We start from the raw sequence: 19983 nt of genomic DNA, 5'->3' as shown, positions 1-19983 counted from the left end.
ACAGCATCCTGGGCTGAATTAAAAGGAGCAGGGCCTGTCGATGAAGGGAAAGCGACTGACAGAAATCCCAAGATTTCCAGCTCCCAGAGACTGCTTGTTGTCCCTCCAGTTTACATATGCAAAAGAAAGTGTTGCTGTTTTTCTTCCTTGTAGATATGGTGTCTCAAGTAACAATTTGCAAGAAAGCAAAGGATCTTCTTTGCAAGTAAACATGGAGTTCCTATCAAAGACTCTGTCAAGCTTGCATTACACTTCAGCCTCTGAAAAACTAAGAAGAATCCTCAAAAACACAGATGACTCTGTGGCCAAACTGCTGTGTGCCTATTTGGTAATCAATTAATATATAGTACGTGATTTATGAGTGTCAAAGACACCTTGGACTGTGCAAAACTCTCTGAGAAGACTGTGTCAGACCAAGAAGTGTCTTCTCTTGTACTAATTTCACTTAGCTATAGTTGGATGTTCTGACATTTCCTAACCTTACACAGCAACTGTGGAGTGAGCAGGAAAGGAGAAGTTGGGCTGAAAGAGGGCTGCCTCCGTGCACGGTTTTGTGCAATGCACTGTAGTACTGTGCTTCGTTGCTGGAGGAAGTGGTTTGAAAGTTTTCTCTCTTCAGAGGACTGGCTTGGTTTCAGCGGGAACAGAAGAGGGAGCTATTTCCTAAGCAGAGTCCAGGTCATCCGTTTCCAAAGCAAAACGAGGATGTTCTGCTGTATGACTTGCATTACAGCCAGCAGAGCGTTTGAATTCGTGCTGAGCTCTGAGCTGCTGAAAACTCACTAAAATCATCAGGACTGCTGATACTCCTGAAGTTAAGTGAAAGTAAGGCTGGAAGGTAAAAGAGGCTGGCAGTAAGAATCCAAACAAACACCAGTCAGAATATAAGGCTTAGCTCTTGCAAGACTTCTGTATCACTTACTGCATTACCATTGATGCAGTTCCTTGTTTCTTTTTAGGAAACTGGAAACAAGTTAGTGAAGCAATCAAATGGAGACTAACAGTACAGAGGTGGAGTTTGCTACCTCAGGAAATTCATGATCTTTAGGAATGAAAAAAAAACAACCAACCAACCAAACTGAAAAGTGCTGTCAAAGTTGATGGCCAGGATTTGGGATATTCTTTTTTTCTGTTGCTTTTCCAGAGAAATTATGGCAAGTAATGAGTTATTTGGGAAGGCCAAATGGCATTAGAAGGTCAAGATTGCCTCGTGTTCCACAACTTGGGCAAACAAAATTAGGGAAAAGCAAGGAAATCCACTTCAGAGCAGCTGAGAAACAGCTTTTCTTTCAGCTACAGAGACATGCTGCAGTTGTTGCTTATGCAGCCTCTGAAGTTGAAGTGCTCTCCTAGTTTTCCATGCACCTTAATTCTATCTATGTAAGGTGTGGTAGTGATGTGGAAATCCTCCAGTTCTCAGCTGAGTAGTTTCTAAATGAGTAAGTCTCAGCTGGCCAGCTGCATTCTAACTGGGCAGTTCTGCAGTGTTGTGGAACTACCTTATGCTGAATTAGGTGGGCAGATGATATCTGTAGACCTCAGTTTCACTTCTGGTGGTTAAGAAGATGAAGAAGGAGATACTGTGATGTTTGAGCTTCTGTTTTTCATGTATAAAACCAACAGCCTATCTCTTCCATTTCCAAGCAAAATAGCACAGAATCATCATAAAATTGTTTTGGTTGGAAAAGTCCTCTAAGATCAACAAGTCCTACTGTCTACCTAACACCACCTTAAACCATGTTCCCAAGTGCCATGTCTACACATTTCTTAAACACCTCCAGGGACTGTGACTCCACCACCTCCCTGGGCAGCCTGTTCTAATGCCTCTTTCAGTAAAGAAATTTTTCTTAATAGCCAATCTAAACCTCCCCTGGTACAATTCCAGGTCATTTATTCTTGTTCTATCACCTGATACTAGGGAGAAGACACTGACCCCAACCTCACTACAGTCTTCTTTTAGGTGGTTGTAGAGAGCAATGGCATCTCCCCTCAGCCTTCTCCAGATTAAACAATCCCAGTTCCTCCAGATTAAACAATACCAGTTCCTTCAGTCACTCCTCCTAAGACTTGTTCTCTAGACCCTTCACCAGCGTGGTTGCAATTACCTGCACACACTCCGACAGCTCAATGTTTTTCCTGTAGTGAGGGGTCAAGAGCAATGGAAGGAGGCAAAAGTTTAAAACTGGAATCAAAGGAGCAAAAGGATGTACTCAGAACCTGAAGTTAAAGACATTTTGCCAATTTCATAGAGACTAAAAGGGAATGGCTCTCAGAAAGGCAAAAAAAAAGAGGAATGTTGTTACATGAGAACAAAAATTTCCTCCTGCCATTAGTGAGCAGGATGCAGCAGTGGATTCCACTGTCCAAAGACAGAGATCTGTAATACAGTTTTGGGTGCAGGGAAGGTAACTGATTCTCCACTCATCCTTTCATTGTGAAAAGTCACTCAGCCAGTTCTAATTGCATCTGCCATAGCCTCCTTTGCTTTGCCATCAAGCTTGGCTTCAAACTGAATGTGAGCTAGTGGTTTCCTTTCAAAAGTGTGCCAGTACAGATGGATATTTCAGACAGTAGGGGCTGTTTTATGACTGTGTAGTTTGGCTTCAAACGCCTTTCCAGCCAAAACCTAAGTATCCCTGATGCACCTCACCACCGGGAAAGCAAGTGCCAGTCAGTTTAGAGCCAGAATTTCTCTTCCTGCAGTAGTCTCTCAACTGAGTTCACCTCAGCTGGGCACTCTTTGGTGGTTCCCAAAAATACCACTCATCATTTGGTAATGAGCCTTTTTGTAGCAGTGCTCTGTGTCCTAACACAAATAAAGTAGGGTTAGTGAATTGCCATAGATACCAAATTCCTTAGTGGAACATTACTCATGTTTCACAGAATCTTAGAAATTACAGATGGAAAAGACCTTTTAAGGTCATTTATTTCTATGTGTCTATGTTTCTATGACAGATTATTCGTTACTCTATATATATGCATATATATATTTGCTGAAGTATTTTTTTGCCAGGATTCTGTCTAGTTCAGTCATAAATGACACAAGTGAGGCCTTTTCCCAGAGAATATATTCCAGTGTCTAGGAGCCCATTATATTCATCTTGCATTCCCCTTTTTCTTCCCAGTAATCCATAGCTGAAATGGATTTCCACCTGATCTTTCTGTTACTTGCTGTGTGATTCCCTCTGTTAAACTACTTCTAGTGTTGTTCATGTTCCTTTAGGCATTTTTTTGTCTAAGGCTCATGTTGCCTGATTTTATTTTTGTCTTTCCTGCTTTGAAATTACGCTGTCAATTTTTTTCTATTAGGGTTTATTGATTTATTTTATACTTTTTTTCCATGTATTTAACTGCTGCTTTGACTTTGTCACGCTGTGGCTCTCGCTAATACAGGGGTAAAAAAGTCAGGTGCTGCTCATAGTGGGATTCTCAGTACTATAAAATCACAAGGACATTTGTCACTGCAGTTTGTCACAGGCATAGGCCTTACTTTCAATATAAGGCAAAAATGTCTCCTCAGCATTTTGGTGTGTTTTATAGTGTAATTGTGAAGCCAATCTAATCATGAGGCAGAGGGCAGAGCCAAGTGTGTGTTCCATACAGAGTACCAGCCTGCTCCAGCCAGTGACCAAACTGGGATGCTCTACACAACTGCTGGTGGCCCATGGGAAGCTGGCTGTAAACTTGATGCTGGTTCCTGTTTGTTGTTTCTGGCCCTAACTGGTGTTTGTAGTGTCTCTGCTAGCCACAGGATGATACAGTTATGAGTGGGGGGAACAGGATTCAGGATCCCAGTATTAGGACACAGTTGACTTCTAGAAAATCACAAACTGGATGTGGCTGTGAGCAACCTGCTGTAGTGTGAGGTGTCCCTGCCCATGGCAGGGGGGTTGGAACCAGACGATCCTTGAGGTCCCTTCCAACCCTAACAATTCTATCGTTCTAAACTGCTCCTGAAGTTTAAAACATGGCACTTAGCTTCTTTCTTGTACCCATTTACATTCTGTGTAGCCTGGGCTGCTCTGTATTGTGGTACTGATCTAGAGTGGGGTGTCCCTGCCCATGGCAGGGGGGTTGGGACTAGATGATCCTTGTGGTCCCTTCCAACCCTGACTGATACTATGATACTATGATCTGTGGTAAGGGAATACATATTCCTACAGAAAAGGTACTTCCATTCAACCCCCTGCACTTTTATTTCAGACTGACAAGGAATAAATGGCTTCATTTTGCTTGCTGAACCACCACCACCATCCTGAACAGAGGCCATTCTAGGTGAACTCATTGGATTACTGAAAAGTCAGGCTTTTCCTTTTCATATGCTCCAACAACAAGGCCTTGAAAATTAATTTTTATGAAGCTAGGAGATCCTAAGGGAAAACAAAATACTAATCATCCTCAAAGTATTCCTTTAAGTCCTTTAAAAATACATGCAGATTATTTGTATTCTTTTAGATTAGTGAGACTTTAAAAATGGTATTTTATGGTTATGGTGTTGCAGTCCTTAAAAGATTAATATTCATGTATTTTTTTTACTAATAGGGATAAACAACCTGATTTTCTATGTGAGGACTAAGCCTACACCTGTCAGTTTTACATGATGGAATGTCTGCAACTGCCAAAATCCTCACACATTTTTATCCTGCATCATTCCTGGCCACCAACAGTGCTGCTTCACATTAGAACATTGGCAGAGAATGCTGGCCATGAGTTTCTGAGCAAGTTCAGAGCAGGGTTTGATGTTCCCTCCATCAGTGTAAGCCACAGAGCAGAGCACAGGTAATCCAGGAGGTTTCTGGGCTACACTGACAGAGGTGATGTTTCAGTGTGCAAATCCCAAAACAGGATGCTTAGGGAGTTTGTGGGGTTTTAGTCCTTGGAGATACTCAGAATATGACTGGATATGGCCTTGAGAAATTTGCTGTGGGTGACTGCAGAGCAGAGGGTTGGAGAAGGTGAGCTGCAGAGGTCCTTTCCAACCTCGTCCATTCTGTGATTCTGAATACATGACAGAAATAAGAGAGCCAAAGCAGCTGCCTTCTTTTAAACATGAGCTACCTCTGAAACAGGAAAAGCCTGGGCCTAATGAAGGCTGATAGATGAATGCCAGATCACATAAAGAATGCTAATGAACATTCCAGTTTTAATTATACTTTTAAATAAAATTGAATTTCCAACTCAAAGGAAAAATAGTTATGTAAAGTACATACAGCAAAGTTATGTAAAGGACATTATTTACCCAACAGTTATGACTGGCTCCAGTCTTTCCTACTGTGCATTTTGGAGTAGAAATAGGTTTTCTAGGAATAGTGAATTCTGTGCTCTTTGCCCAGTGGGCTGTAATATTTCTCTTTTCTGTAGACAATCAATGTGTCAGATGAGATTGCTTTGTCTAAGCTAACACCTAGCATTTTGGTAAGTAATAAAGTTTTGGTCTTCTGAGATGTTGGGCAGTTCCTAAAAGTACTCATCACCTCAATGGCCTTGTTCTGTGAAATGAGATCTGAGCTCAGATGGCCCTATTACTGTAAACTAGAGCCTGTTAAAAACCAGTCAGAAAACTCCAATTTCAGTATATGCCAGTGCACTCAGTGACATGGAGTCTGTGTGAGCAATGGCTGAGGAATTCATTCAGTTTTCCCACTGTGAGAGGAAGAGGATGTATTGGGCAATGGTGGCATATCTAGGAAGCAGGCGTTTAGTCAGAGTGCAGCATTTCAGATAAAAGAATGGAAAGGAATGCAGAGCTGGGGCAGCCTAATGCTCAATTACCTTTGTATGTTTCCTTCCATCTTTGTCTATTTGTGATCTGTGCGTGGCACCAGGCGTTGTCCTTCAGCCACACGAGGAGGCAGATGGTTTGTCTCAGGCTTTCGTCAGTGCCCCAGCGTAGCTTTGTAGGCAGGAAGCACAGTAAGAATAGTGCAGACTGTGCCCTCCCTGAGAGGCAGACCAAACCCTCCTGGGGTGTGCTCAACTGCCAGCTGGGGAATAAGCCTTTATCTGACTCTTGCAATTAGCAATCAGAAGAATGATTGTCAAACAAACTGGGGTTTTGTTTTGGGAATATGGATTGAAGTAGCTACATCTACAGATTGTAGCTGCCAAGTCACTCAGTAGTGAAAACCTTCAAGTCTCTGGAGTTGCATAACATCTTTTATAACATAATGCTTGGACCAGAAAAGAGAACCTAAAATTAAAGTAGTGAACTATTGGGACTTTGTGTGCCAGTGGATTTATGGCATTAGAGCCTTTGACACAACATCTGTGTGTGCTGCCATTTGCCCTTTTAGTATTTTTCCAGCACCCCATAGGAAGAAGCACTTTGCAATTACTGGAAGTGACAAATGGCTTCTCTACCATTTCTTTATTTTTGGAGAGGATGTAAAACTGGGAAGGTCCAGCCCATTGCTCATAAAGCATTCAGTCAATTGAGAATTTCCCCTGTTCATTCAAACATAGGTGGGTTCTAGATCTCGCATAAAACAAGAACATCCTGTTTCGCTGGGAGAGCTTCACAACATTTCCTTTCACTGTGCCTCCATACAAGCACTGGGGTAAGCAGACTAGGAAGCAGCATCAGAAATTACCTGCTCCTTAAAAACACTCAATTGCCAGCAGGTAGCACAAGGAATTTTTCCTCCCCCTATGTGGTTTTTTTCCTCCCTGTGGTTACTTTCCCAGGAGGTAAAAAATCGCTCGTTGCAGTGTGTGTGCTCACCAAGAGGCTGTTACCTATAGGCATCTTTCTTTCATTTTTATAAGAAGATAGAGAACTATCTCACTCCTCACTAAGTTTTTCTTTTCTTCCAATTTAGCATATGATACTATCTTTCAGGGAGATGTATTTTGCTAGAATTTGTCATGTTACAGTGGTTTGGACTGTTAAAAATCTGGGGTTTCTGACAGGAAACAGAAGGCCATGAAAATTCCACTTCCTTAAAATTAAATGACCTAAAGATTGAAGGCCAAACCCAGATAGAGTGAGTACTTGATGTAGGAGAAACACAACAGAGGGTGGTATTCACCTCCCCTGATTGTAAGTGATTGGGTGTTGGAAGTCTGGGAGCCCTTCCCAGTGCTTTACATAGTGTCCTAAAGGAACTGACTGATCAGCGCTCATTTTTTAAGCCCCTTTGTTTGTTTGACCTGCTGTGAATTTACCACCATGAAACATAACCACAACAGAGAAGATGCACTCTTTCTATGTGTTCTTTATGCAACTTGTCTTGTGATTCATAAGAAGTGATTTTCACTTTCCAACCTGCCCCTCTTCCTGAAGGCTTCCTCTTCAGAGTCGATTGATAAGTGAATGCATTTGCCAGTGAATGCTTTATTGCTTTTTGGGTTTTATTCCATCCTTTCTTTCCTCATTTCTGAAATAAAGCAGTGAGGGGGAAGAAATAGTCTGTAAATGAGGCACAAAAACAGAGATTGCTTGAATGATGAGAGCAGACTCAAGGGGCTTCCAGGTAAAAAATAGTGTAATTAGAATCATACCAAATGACTAAACAGTTCCTGCTCCCCCACCACCATTTGTGCACCCATCCCAGAGCTGGGGGCAAGACCCTCACCAGCCAAGGTACAACACAATGGAGCTCAGCCCCACTAAGGAGACCCAGCCAGTATCTGTGGATGATATTGGAGGAGTCATTGATCATAGCCCTAACAGCCAGGGGGCCACCAGGCCCCCCGGCCTTTGTTGTCACCACCACCAACACCCAGTGAGCACCACGGGTACTCACCAGTGATGAGAGGAGGATCCTCAGCCCAAATGGGCTCAGCTTAGAGTTGCTGCCTTTCCTGTGGGGGATTAAATAGGGGAGTGGGTGGGGAGGGCCAAGTGGCCACACCTGGGGTGGGAGGAGACTCCAATAAAGCCCAGGTGCTCTGGGTTTGAGGGGAAAATGGGGGAAAATGGGGCAGGTGAGGGACTTTTAGGCTGTCAGGTAATGATAGGACTAGGGGGGGAATGGAAAAAAACCAAACAAACAAACTAGAAACGGATAGATTCAGATTGGAGGATGTTAGGAAGAAATCCTTCCCCATGAGGGTGGTGAGACACTGGCACAGGTTGCTCAGGGAGGTGGTGGAAGCCTCATCCCTGGAGGCTTTTAAGGCCAGGATGGATGTGACTCTGGGCAACCTGATGTAGTGTGAGGTGTCCCCGTGGCAGGGGGGTTGGAACTGGATGATCCTTGAGGTCCCCTCCAACTCCAACAATTCTATGATTCTAAAACAATTTTGCAGTTTAGGCTGGATGTTAGGAGGAAGTTCTTCACAGAAAGAGTAATTTGCCATTGGAGTGATCTGTCCTGGGAGGTGGTGGAATCACCATCATTGGAAGTATTTAAAGTAAGACTGGATGAGGCACTTAGTGACATGGTTTAGTTGATTAGGTGGTGTTGGGTGATAGGTTGGACTTAATGATCTCGAAGGTCTTTTCCAACCTGGTTAATTCTGTGAGGCAGTGTAAATAGGAAGTGATGGAACCTACAGGCATTGTTGTGCTGAGCAGTGCTTTCTCTGTGGCTTCAACTGCTCTACGTAAATCTGTCTTTCTGCAGTGCACCAAGGTCAGATAGGAACATCCAAATATTTAGAGAAAGCACTGTATGGTATGTTTACCCTGAGACATATTTTCTTCCTGTCCCATTTTTCTGCCGTGATGGACGACTTCCCCCTTCCTAAGTATTCTAGCTGTATGGTTTTGCGTGTACAATAAATTTTGCTGGAACAGTGACCATCTGCCAAAATGGAAATTGCAATCAATGTCCTGACAGTCTTTTGAGAAAATGAAGGGGGGAACCTACACCTGCAGAAATACCCCACTTAACCAGAAAACACCCTACATCAATCTTTGAAGTCAGCACTTTCCTCAGCTTGATGGGAATTTCCTTGTACCTTGAGAATTCAAAGCACTTTGCATCCCAGGCTTGGATCTTTTTGGAATCAGTATAGAAACAAAATCTCTTAGACTTTCCAGAAGGCAGTAATGCTACAAAAGCTGATGCCAGATGAGTTGTCTATGAATTGTACCACTGACTTTATTTTCCATGTATGGATCTTTTCAGATGAAACATGCCCCAGAAGTGTTTGGGGCAACAATGAGTCAAGGATGCTTAATTTGGTGTAGGGAGTGGCTTAAGTGTCAAGACATAGGCATGCAGGAGTGCTATTTGAGACTCTATGGTATCCTCCCCCTCTACTCAGCCCTGGTGAGACCCCACCTGGAGTACTGTGTCCAGTTCTGGAGCCCCTATTACAAGAGGGATGTGGAGGTGCTGGAACGTGTCCAGAGAAGGGCCACAAGGATGATCAGAAGGCTGGAGCACCTCTCCTATGAGGACAGACTGAAGGAGTTGGGGCTGTTCAGTCTGCAGAAGAGAAGGCTCTGAGGTGACCTGATTGTGGCCTTCCAGTATCTGAAGGGGGCCTACAGGAAGGCTGGGGAAGGACTTCTCAGGATCTCAGGTAGTGATAGAACTAGGGGGAATGGAATGAAGCTGGAGGTGGGGAGATTCAGGCTGGATGTGAGGAGGAGGTTCTTCACCATGAGAGTGGTGAGACCCTGGAATGGGTTGTCCAGGGAGGTGGTCGAGGCCCCGTCCCTGGGGGTGTTTAAGCCCAGGCTGGATGAGGCTCTGTCCAGCCTGCTCTAGTGTGGGGTGTCCCTGCCCATGGCAGGGGGGTTGGAACTAGATGATCCTTGTGGTCCCTTCCAACCCTGAATGAAACTATGAAACTATGAAACTATCCATGAAGCTAGGAGATGTGATACAGTTCCTATAGGAGACCCAAGCCCATCTGAAGCAGCAACTGAGGCTGGATAGGATGCTGTAATGTGTAGTGCTGCATTCTGAAGTGTTAAGAGCTCTGTTTTTGCAAACTTAGATTGAAATGGGTTGACCTAGGAAGAAACATATTTTTCTCTAAGAAACAGGGGAAAGTGGCTTCCAATCTCAGGCAAAACTAAAAGGTGAATTGTGGCTATGTTTAGGTTCAATTAATTGACATGAGTTCTTGGCTGAAAAGTGTCTTATTGGCAAACACAGTATCATCAAGGACCTTTCCTTGACCAGGTGAGATGAAAATAGGAGCAAGTAGCCAAGAAAGAAATAGAAGCCGAAATTCAGTATTAGAAGCAGCAAGGGGAGATGTGATTGTGTTTTAAAGTGTACATTAAGCCTTAAATGAAAATAATGTTATATTCAGTGAAAGCTCAATACTGCTCATGCCACTAGACAAATTTCCTCTCAGTCCTCTTAATTGTGTTGACCTGCTGGGAATCCTCTTTATTTTTACCTCAAATCCCTAATAACATGAGTGATTAACTTCAATTCTATCTTTTCTTAATTGTCATCCACATTTTATTGCATAAATTCTTTAACTTCTTTATGTAGAAAAAGAGAAATGTTTCTTTGGGTTTTTTCTTTTTGTATAGTATCAAAGACTATCAGTAAGAAAGGTGCCAAAATGCTTTTAAACCGGGAGAGTCCTGGGTGTGATATGTCTGTGCTCTGGTGTTATTCATCTTTCACACACTGAAAAAGGAAATTAAGTTAATGGAAAGTATGTGATATGACAGCAGTTGTTGCTATATTAATATTGTGCTTACAAAGAATGTTGCTGAGGAAATTATTCCATACTATTTTTGAAAGCACTGTCAGTGCAGTACCTTTTTCCTCAGTGATGCAGTATTGCTCTTTTGTCAAAGAAAACCACCCCAAACACACACATACAAACCCCCATCTTCTGAAACTTCCCTTTGCTTCTGAATTGGTCTTGGTACACATTCAACAGGAAGAACAAACCCATCTCATCTCTGAGAGTCTACCATTCTGTTTAAGTTTTGACTTCACAGCCAAACTTCAATGCTTAGCCCTTTTAGTAACTGTTTGTATGAATTTTAAAGCTGTTATTTATGTAACATACAAATAAATCACAAAGGTAGTTGAACAACTGCTACTTAGTAGGGGATTAAAAGAATAACCTAATAAAGGAAGCCAGTCTTAACACCTATTCTCACTAACATTATTTGGATATTTCAAGTACTTCAAGGACACAGTCTCAAGCTGCACCAGGGGAAGTTTAGGCTCGAGGTGAGGAGAAAGTTCTTCACAGACAGAGTTGTTAGCCATTGGAATGTGCTGCCCAGGGAGGTGGAGTCACCATCCCTGGAGGTGTTCAAGAGGGGATTGGACGTGGCACTTGGTGCCATGGCTCAGTCATGAGGTCTGCGGTGACAGGTTGGAATTGGTGATCTCTGACCAGTCTGAATTTCCCCACCCCCAGCTTCATTCCATTCCCACTAGTCCTATCACTCCCTGAGATCCTGAGCAGTCCCTCCCCAGCCTTCTTGTAGGTTCCCTTCAGATACTGGAAGGCCACAATTAGGTCACCTCAGAGCCTTCTGCTCTCCAGAGTGAACAGCCCCAGCTCCTTCAGTTTGTCCTCACAGGAGAGGTGCTCCAGCCCTCTGCTCATCCTCATGGCCCTTCTCTGGACACCTTCCAGCACCCACAGAAGAAATTGTATCTTTGTGGGGTGAATAGTCCATAGTTCTTCTTGATTACTCAAACAACTTTTCTCATTAAAGGTGAATATTTGATCATTTGTTTTTTGATTAATTTTAATACAGGAAGTCTCTGACACCCACTCATTATAAAGAAGACCAGGTGAAAGATGTCCTGCAATTGGGTAAGTTCTGTAAAGCTTCAATTTGGCTTTTGCCATCATCTCCTTCAGGGCAGCTGTAACCAAGCACACATCCATTGCCTCTTTTGTACCTCTAGTTAATTCAGAGTAGTTGCATTGTTATTAACTTCTTGGGAAACACTGAGCAAAGAAGTCATGAAGAAGCAATCCACCAAAAGCTGGCTCATGTACTTTTTATCTGTCCTTTCTGGCTAAAACTACATTTTCCTCCTTAAAAAGATATACGACAAGGAAGTGTTGTCATATTGATGACCCCTTGGCACTGAGCCTGCTGGGGGAAGCAATTTTTTGCATCCAACACATTATATGATTATATTTTTGTTTCCTTTAAGTTCATGCTGAGGATGAAGAAACAGCTGAGGAAGTTCGTTAGAACCTGGATCTTGCAACATTATCTACACTTCAAGTAGCATCAGAGGCAATTGATATTTCTCTTGCAAAAGTAAGACTAACAATGATTGCAAAGACAAATAGATGTGTGAAAATGTTGCTCCACTTGAGCTGCTGTGGATTGCTCTAAGTTGCATGTTAGTGTGTGATGTACTATGTACTGTATTCATTCCTGAGTATATTCCTTATATTCAGGTGAAAAAGTACTGTAGGCATGGTTTCATAGTTTCATAGTTTCATTCAGGGTTGGAAGGGACCACAAGGATCATCTAGTTCCAACCCCCCTGCCATGGGCAGGGACACCCCACACTAGATCAGGCTGGCCAGAGCCTCATCCAGCCTGGGCTTAAACACCCCCAGGGACGGGGCCTCGACCACCTCCCTGGACAACCCATTCCAGGGTTTCACCACTCTCATGGTGAAGAACCTCCTCCTCACATCCAGCCTGAATCTCCCCACCTCCAGCTTCATTCCATTCCCCCTAGTCCTATCACTACCTGAGATCCTGAGAAGTCCTTCCCCAGCCTTCCTGTAGACCCCCTTCAGATCCTGGAAGGCCACAATGAGGTCACCTCAGAGCCTTCTCTTCTCCAGACTGAACAGCCCCAACTCCTTCAGTCTGTCCTCACAGGAGAGGTGCTCCAGCCCTCTGATCATCCTTGTGGCCCTTCTCTGGACACGTTCCAGCATCTCCACATCCCTCTTGTAATAGGGGCTCCAGAACTGGACACAGTACTCCAGGTGGGGTCTCACCAAGGCTGAGTAGAGGGGGAGGATCACCTCCCTCGACCTGCTAGCCACACTTCTCCTGATGCAGCCCAGGATCTGATTGGCTTTGCGGGCTGCAAGTGATACCAGTCCAAAATTCAGAGCAACACCAGAGAAGCATGCCAGTATGCATCAGCCCACTGGAAGCACAGATAACAGCTTCAATTAATGAAGCCTGTATCATTTTATTCATGTCTGCAGACACATTCATGTGCTTAGTCTCCAGCCCTTCAAATTAACAGTGATTCAGAACAAGTTTATTATTCTCTGTCACTATTTCTCCCTTGCTTGTCATTCCTTACTTTGAGCAGAGATGGAACTGTTCATGTTTTCTTTCCTGAACAGAAAGAAAGAGATAATGAGCCTGGCTTCATGTCTTCCCATTTCATTTCCAAATCAAAGAGTTCTGGGTAGCTGTACAAATGCTCAGCAGTCTGTTCTTATTTGCTCAGCTTTCCCTTAGCATAGACGCAATTGCTTCAGTTTAGCCCTTCCTGAATAGTGGTGGTCTGCAGTCTGGCCAGCCTGATTTAGTGTGGGGTGTCCCTGCCCATGGCAGGGGGGTTGGAACTAGATGATCCTTGTGGTCCCTTCTAACCCTGAATGATACTATGATACTATGAAAATCTGAATTTGACATATGTTGATAATGCAGTTCGACATACAACAGTCAAACATTTGAGTAACATTTCTCTCACACCAGCAACTTTGACAGTTAAAACATGCTGCTTTTTCTTCATACTATGTCCTGCAGGGTCCTCTTCTCCCTAATGTGCCATTGGTAGTCTGTGCTTTTCTAGCTGTTAAATGCAAGGAATTATTCCATACTGCTTTCATGGGAAACAGTGCCCCAGATGATCTGCATAAACAGCTTCCTCTGGTGAGCAGCACCCAGCATTATGAGTTGAAGGAGTATTGCAGGGAAAGGAAAAAATTGCTCCCTTTCCTTTGAGTGTTGCTATTTACAGTACATATAAAACAGAATAGGGTGGTTACAGTGAGTTAGTCACTACCCTTCCATGCTCCTCCTTTCTTCTCCACACACACAAAAAAAAAACATCTTCATGAACTCAAAACACCACAACCAAACAAAAAAACACCAAAGAGATTGTATTGATTTGCTCTTCCCTGGAGGTGTTCAAGAGGGGGTTGGATGTAGCACTTGCTGGCATGGTTTAGCCATGAGGTCTGTGGTGACAGGTTGGACTTGATGATCTTTGAGGTCTCTTCCAACCTTGGTGATTCTGTGATTCTTTTTCTCCTCATATACTTGATTAAAATTTAGCCTGGAGAAGAGGAGGCTGAGGGGAGACCTTATTGCTGTCTACAACTACCTGAAAGGAGGTTGTAGCCAGGTGGGGGTTGGTCTCTTCTCCCAGGCAACCAACACCAGAACAAGAGGACACAGTCTCAAGCTGTGCCAGGGGAAGTTCAGACTGGATGTTAGGAAGAAGTGCCTCACAGAGAGAGTGATTGCCCCTTGGAATGTGCTGCCTGGGTTGGTGGTGGAGTCACCATCACTGGAGGTGTTTAGGAGGAGACTTGATAGGGGGCTTGGTGCCATGGTTCAGTTGATTAGATGGTGTTGGATGATAGGATGGACTGGATGATCTTGAAGGTCTATCCTATCCTATCCTATCCTATCCTATCCTATCCTATCCTATCCTATCCTATCCTATCCTATCCTATCCTATCCTATCCTATCCTACCCTACCCTACCCTACCCTACCCTATCCTATCTATTCTATTCTCTACAAATTGTTGAAGGTGTACCTGTATTTTGGATTAGTTTTAAAAGGATAACTTTTTTCTTTCTACTTTTTCTTCCTTTTTTTTTCCTAGGAATTAAAAAGTGCTTTGTTTGGCTCTAGTCTTTGCTGCTTCAGTGAAGAATGGAAAATACAGAGTTTTGCATTTGATAACACCCCACAGTTAAAATATGGCATTGTGCAGGAAAAGGTACTGAAAATGACTTCCTGAAAGTAATCTCTACTTTGTACACTGAGTTTACAAAGGCTTTGTGTTTCAGCAGTAAAAAGAAGAAGTCTTCTCTAAGGACTCTTCTCTATCTTTAACTTCTGTGATTGTCACTGGATGGTGTCACCTTGTGAGGAGACTTGAGATGGATGGAGTATTTCTGGTGGAAAGTTAAAGTAGCTACAGAAAGTGTTCATACATGTGTGTGATGGGGAGTTATTCACAGGGAGGAAGACAAGCTATTTCAGCTGAAAACTAGTGGTGGTAAGAGAATAAAAGGGCTTAAATGAAGGGCAGAGTTTAAGAGGCAAAGAATATATGGGGATGGAGTTTAATAAGCTTTTGATGGGGCTTGATCTGCCTTAAAATGAAAGGATATAGTTAGAACTGCCTGGAAAAACACAAGGAGAGAAGACTTTTGCCTCTTATAGGTATGGGGGTCACATGATGAGGTTCATTCCTGAAATAAGAAGGAATAAATGCCTTTGCAGTCCCAGTGGGATCACATCTTTTCCATCTACGTTTCTGCAGTTCTGGACTGCAGCCACAAGATGCCAGCTCCTGCTTAAACTAAGGTTTTCATCAGTTTCTAAGCATCCCCTATCAAGTGGCCCTTTCTAAAGTTCTCAACAGGTCCTTACAGTGACCAGAGCTGGTAAAACCAACATGTAACAGCTGGAAAGCATGGATCCAATCCATTGAAATTTTTGTGGAAACAAAAATCTCTCTGGTATTCAGTGGGAGACTCACTGATCTGTTATCTGTGAACGTTGCCTGGGCACCTGATGCTCACAGACAGAGACTGCAGTGCTTCAGATTGTCCTTCTCTGTGTGCCAGATGCAGCTGGTCAGCCTGGTTTCTCATCTGGCTGGTGCACATGCTTAGACCAGGGACCACACACGGGGCACAGGATATGTAGCTGCTTCCAAAAACCAGACATCCGTTGTACAGTTGCACCCTACAAAGAAGTCATGGATGGAAAGAGAGTGTGAATGGAAGCACATGGCTTGCAAAAGTTTTCACCACCATGAAACAGTGCAAATTTCTTTGCTCATGGAGTGTCCCATTATTCCTCTCAGGGTGGCCCATGTGGAGTACTGGCTGCAGTTCAAGCTTGTGTCCTCCAACAGCTTAGCTTTGCAGACAGTAACAGCAATAAAGACCCTTGGTAAGTCAGAAGCTGACATCCAAAATACTTCCCTGCTGCAGCTGATCAGGAGCTTTGTGATTTTGAACTCATTGAACTGCTCTTTGTTTCTGAGAGAGAAAGTACTACATGCTTTTACTTGTATTCACTTCCTTTACAACTGTAGGAATGTAAAGCTTGTTGGTTTCTTTGTATAATTGCTTGCTTGTGATTAACTCCAAAACCTCATTTTTTTGGCATCATGACATCTAAATAGTCTCTAAAAATACTCCTGTTCTTCTAGCTACAAACCTGCTATGAGTATGTGTATGCTGTAATCAGGGCAGTTTGCCTTCTAGTGAGTAAAATTGCTAATAGATGTTGTGATTCTTGTCTGTTTCTTCTGTTTCCTGGACTGTAGCTGTCTTCAGCCTTCGGAAGCTCGCAGGACCAAATGCCTCACCGTGGCCATCGCAGACATACTGCGGCGGGCAGGAGGCAATGAAAAAGCAGTTGTAGCATTGTAAGTAGGAGAAGAAGTTATTGTACAATGCTCATACACTTGTGTCTCATATATGTACATAGGTATGGCCTTTCAGTACTTAGAAGTGGCTGATAAGAAAGATGGGGACAGTCTTTCTAGTAGGACCTGTTGTGACAGGACAAGGAGTGATGGTCTTAAACTAAAAGAGGGAAGAACTAGATTAGCTGCTAGGAAGACCTCTTTTTTTCACTATTAGAATGGTGAAACCATGGCCCAGGTTTTCCAGAGAGGTGGCAAATGCCTAATCCCTGAAAACATTCCAGGGTCAGGTTGGATGGGGCTGAGTAACCTGATCTAGTTGAAAATGTTTCTGTTCACTCCAGGGGGGTTGGACTGCATGGCCTTTAAAGGTCCCTTCCAACCCAAAGCATTCTGTGATTCTGTGATAGTTCACAAAATGAAAGTTTTGGAAGATGTGTTTTTGCAGTCTGAAATGGCCTAGGGAGACAAGCAAAATGTCACTTCTGCTGGCCCAGCTTCTGGAACAGTATAGTTAAATTCTTTGAAATTGCTGTGAAAAGTCCTGTGGATTTCACCAAGGCTCAGATTTCCCCAGAAACCCTTACCAAGAGTTATTTTCCCAGATACAGCATTTTACTCCAACAATTTTGCATGGCTGGATATTCTGTTATGGCTGGGATTCATTATCTTTTGCTGTAGCTGCTTACTAGTTGCTTGATTTAATGCTATGCAATTAGGCTTCTGGTACACAAGGCATCTAACTTTTAGATCCCTAACTTTGGCTGTGCTGGATCCTATGTGACCTTGTTAAGTGAGACAGGTTTTATGAGAGTAGGTAATTTCTTTTATTAGATAACTAAGATAGCTGCAAAATAACAGAGAAGCTGTGGGGCACAGAAGTCCTTCTTCATATCTGAAACAGAAACAGCAAATTTAAAAACATTTCAAGTGCTATTTTGCATCTTTTGCATCTATAAAATGCTCCCTCTGTGATGATACTGTACATATATACTCTGCTTGTTTTAATGTCATCACTTTAATGCTCTTTTCCAATAAAAACTGTCATTAACATCACAAACCTATATTTATCCTCTTTCTGTATAGAGAAACTTGTAATCAGATTAAATAGACTTCAGAGAGCACAGAACTTCTTATGCAAGAGCCCCTGTTTTGAGAAAGTGGTCACAAACAATAATGCAAAATCTTTGGCTCAGTGTTCAGTTCATATTCATTTCTCTTTAATGCCATTTTGTTCCTTTTAACTTGAGCTTTGGTTTTGTCTGAATGTCCTTTTCAGGCCATCAGGAAGAGAGCAGTTCACTCCCCTAGGAAAGTAGAAGGCAGATGGAATCTTAGAAACTGTAATATTCTCCATATAATCTCTTTCTAGTTTGTCTTCTTTTAGTGCAGTAAATCTGATTTCCATTGCTTTCTCAGTATTTTAAAATCTTTTATGTCACTTTAGTTGATTGTGATTCAAAACTCAATAGGAAAAATGTAGTCTGTGTTCTGTCTGGCTCAAATTGTGCCAGTCTCTGTGGGTAATTGGGCTCTCTGAAGTCCTTTATGTTCCATTTACCTTTCAAGCTTATAAACTATGCCCACTTTTATTGATATGCAGTTAGAGTGAATGGGAATCCTTGCAAGTCAAGCAGCATGGCCATCAGCATTAAAAGGCAGCATTTTCTTCTTGTCTTACACAGAATACTTTGCCTTATTTTTTCCTCCAGAAGCTCCAAATGGCAAGATACTTTCCAGTTAGGCCTATATTTCCAGCTCAAACCCCAGGCACTAGTGGTGTAAGGAAATCTTACCAGCCTCTTAATGGAGGAATGGATGTGTCAACAGCTTTTCAGAACCAAACAGTTTGGAAATGACTGGAAGTTAAAACCCTGTAGAAACAGGCTGACTGCAGCAGAAAACCTTGGCTGTAATATGCTCTCCCAAGAGACAAGATAGAGTATTTAATGAATATGTTAACATAATTCTGAGCTGATTACTATTTTAGAATGGTCTAGAACATTCTATTCATTTAGTGTGTAACTAACACCCTTGTGCTGCCACTAAATTCTGCTTATCAAAGGTCATGTGGGGAGATTCAGGCTGGATGTGAGGAGGAGGTTCTTCACCATGAGAGTGGTGAAGCCCTGGAATGGGTTGTCCAGGGAGGTGGTTGAGGCCCCGTCCCTGGAGGTGTTTAAGACCAGGCTGGATGAGGCTCTGGCCAGCCTGATCTAGTGTGAGGTGTCCCTGCCCATGGCAGGGGGGTTGGAACTAGATGATCCTTGTGGTCCCTTCCAACCCTGACTGATACTATGATACTATGATACACAGACACAGTGAAAATGTGATGGAAAGGAATATAACCCAGACTGCTTGGTCATTCCTCACTCCATAACTGCTAGACCATTGTGTCTGTCAAAATCCAGAGATGTAGAAATAGACAAAGAATGTTGAAGTAAAGGCCTGTGTCTGTGAGCTGTCTTGAACTTGATGTAAAATGTGAGTTTTCTGAGTATGAGAAGTGCTTTGGCAAAACTCTGAGCTACTTGCCCATTCTAAGTCTTCTAAAGCTACATTTTTCCTATGTTTTTTCTAGGAATATTTTTTTTTTCTTGATTAAACAGTGCTTAAAATGGAATCACACTGTGCAATGAATTAAAACCAACAAGAACCAATAGTTAAAAACTCAGAATACACAAAGTGCTGAGATAAGATACTACACCAAGTAACAGCAGTAAGAGCTGGATTTCATTGGATCCTTATTCCATTTTGTTAACCCAGGTCTTTCCAGTCAGTTTTGCCTGCTTTAGTTCAGCTTTCAGGTTATAAAACTGTGTTGCTATGGTTTCAGTTACTATCTGTTTGTTGTTCTTAAATTTCTTCCCAGCTAATTCTATATAGTGCCACAAGATATGAAGATTTGATTGCCTTTCTTCAGCAGACCATTCAACAGGTGGGTGCTTTGAGAGTCTGGGACTTTAACTACCTTAAGAATCTAAACCTAATCTCTCTTTCTTTCTGTAATCATGGCTCTATTTCAGTTTCTATTTTATACTTCTCCACTATGGTGTGATATGGGAAGTTGTCCTCATCACCTAAACTGAAAATCCTTTTTAAACCAGCAAAATTCAGTGTCTCCTCCTGAGTTCCTACACACTCATATGCTTTCTGAGAATGATGTGAGCCAGCAGTGTGCCCAGGTGGCCAAGAAGGCCAATGGCATCCTGCCCTGCATCAGGAATAGTGTGGCAAGCAGGAGCAGGGAAGTCATTCTGCCCTGTGCTCAGCACTGGTTAGGCCACACCTTGAGTCCTGTGTCCAGTTCTGGGCCCTCAGTTTAGGAAAGATGTTAACTTGCTGGAACGTGTCTAGAAAAGGGCAGAGAAAGGAGAGATTGGCCATTGGAATGTGCTGCCCAGGGAGGTGGTGGAGTCTTCATCACTGGAGATGTTCAAAAAGAGCCTGGATGAGGCACTTAGTGCCATGGTTTAGTTG

At 42.9% G+C, this 19983-nt stretch overlaps 1 protein-coding gene across 1 annotated transcript in view; it reads left to right on the top strand.

The window, feature by feature from the left end:
• MINDY4 (MINDY lysine 48 deubiquitinase 4) overlaps positions 1–19983 on the top strand; it is a 66354-nt gene that overhangs the window by 13691 nt on the left and 32680 nt on the right. Inside the window, 11 exon segments of the mRNA XM_068146411.1 lie at positions 154–328; positions 5362–5415; positions 6463–6557; positions 7432–7466; positions 11638–11700; positions 12051–12160; positions 14719–14835; positions 15934–16022; positions 16402–16503; positions 17783–17846; positions 19376–19441. Of these exon segments, the coding sequence (XP_068002512.1) occupies positions 154–328; positions 5362–5415; positions 6463–6557; positions 7432–7466; positions 11638–11700; positions 12051–12160; positions 14719–14835; positions 15934–16022; positions 16402–16503; positions 17783–17846; positions 19376–19441 (970 nt within the window).

This window comes from Melanerpes formicivorus, unplaced genomic scaffold (genome assembly GCF_026170545.1).
Source record: "Melanerpes formicivorus ecotype bairdi unplaced genomic scaffold, bMelFor1.0.p_v2 SCAF_13, whole genome shotgun sequence".
In the NCBI taxonomy this organism is placed as follows: Eukaryota; Metazoa; Chordata; class Aves; order Piciformes; family Picidae; genus Melanerpes; species Melanerpes formicivorus.
Note: the sequence above shows the minus strand (reverse complement) of the source record. Positions and strands in the feature narration are given on the sequence as shown.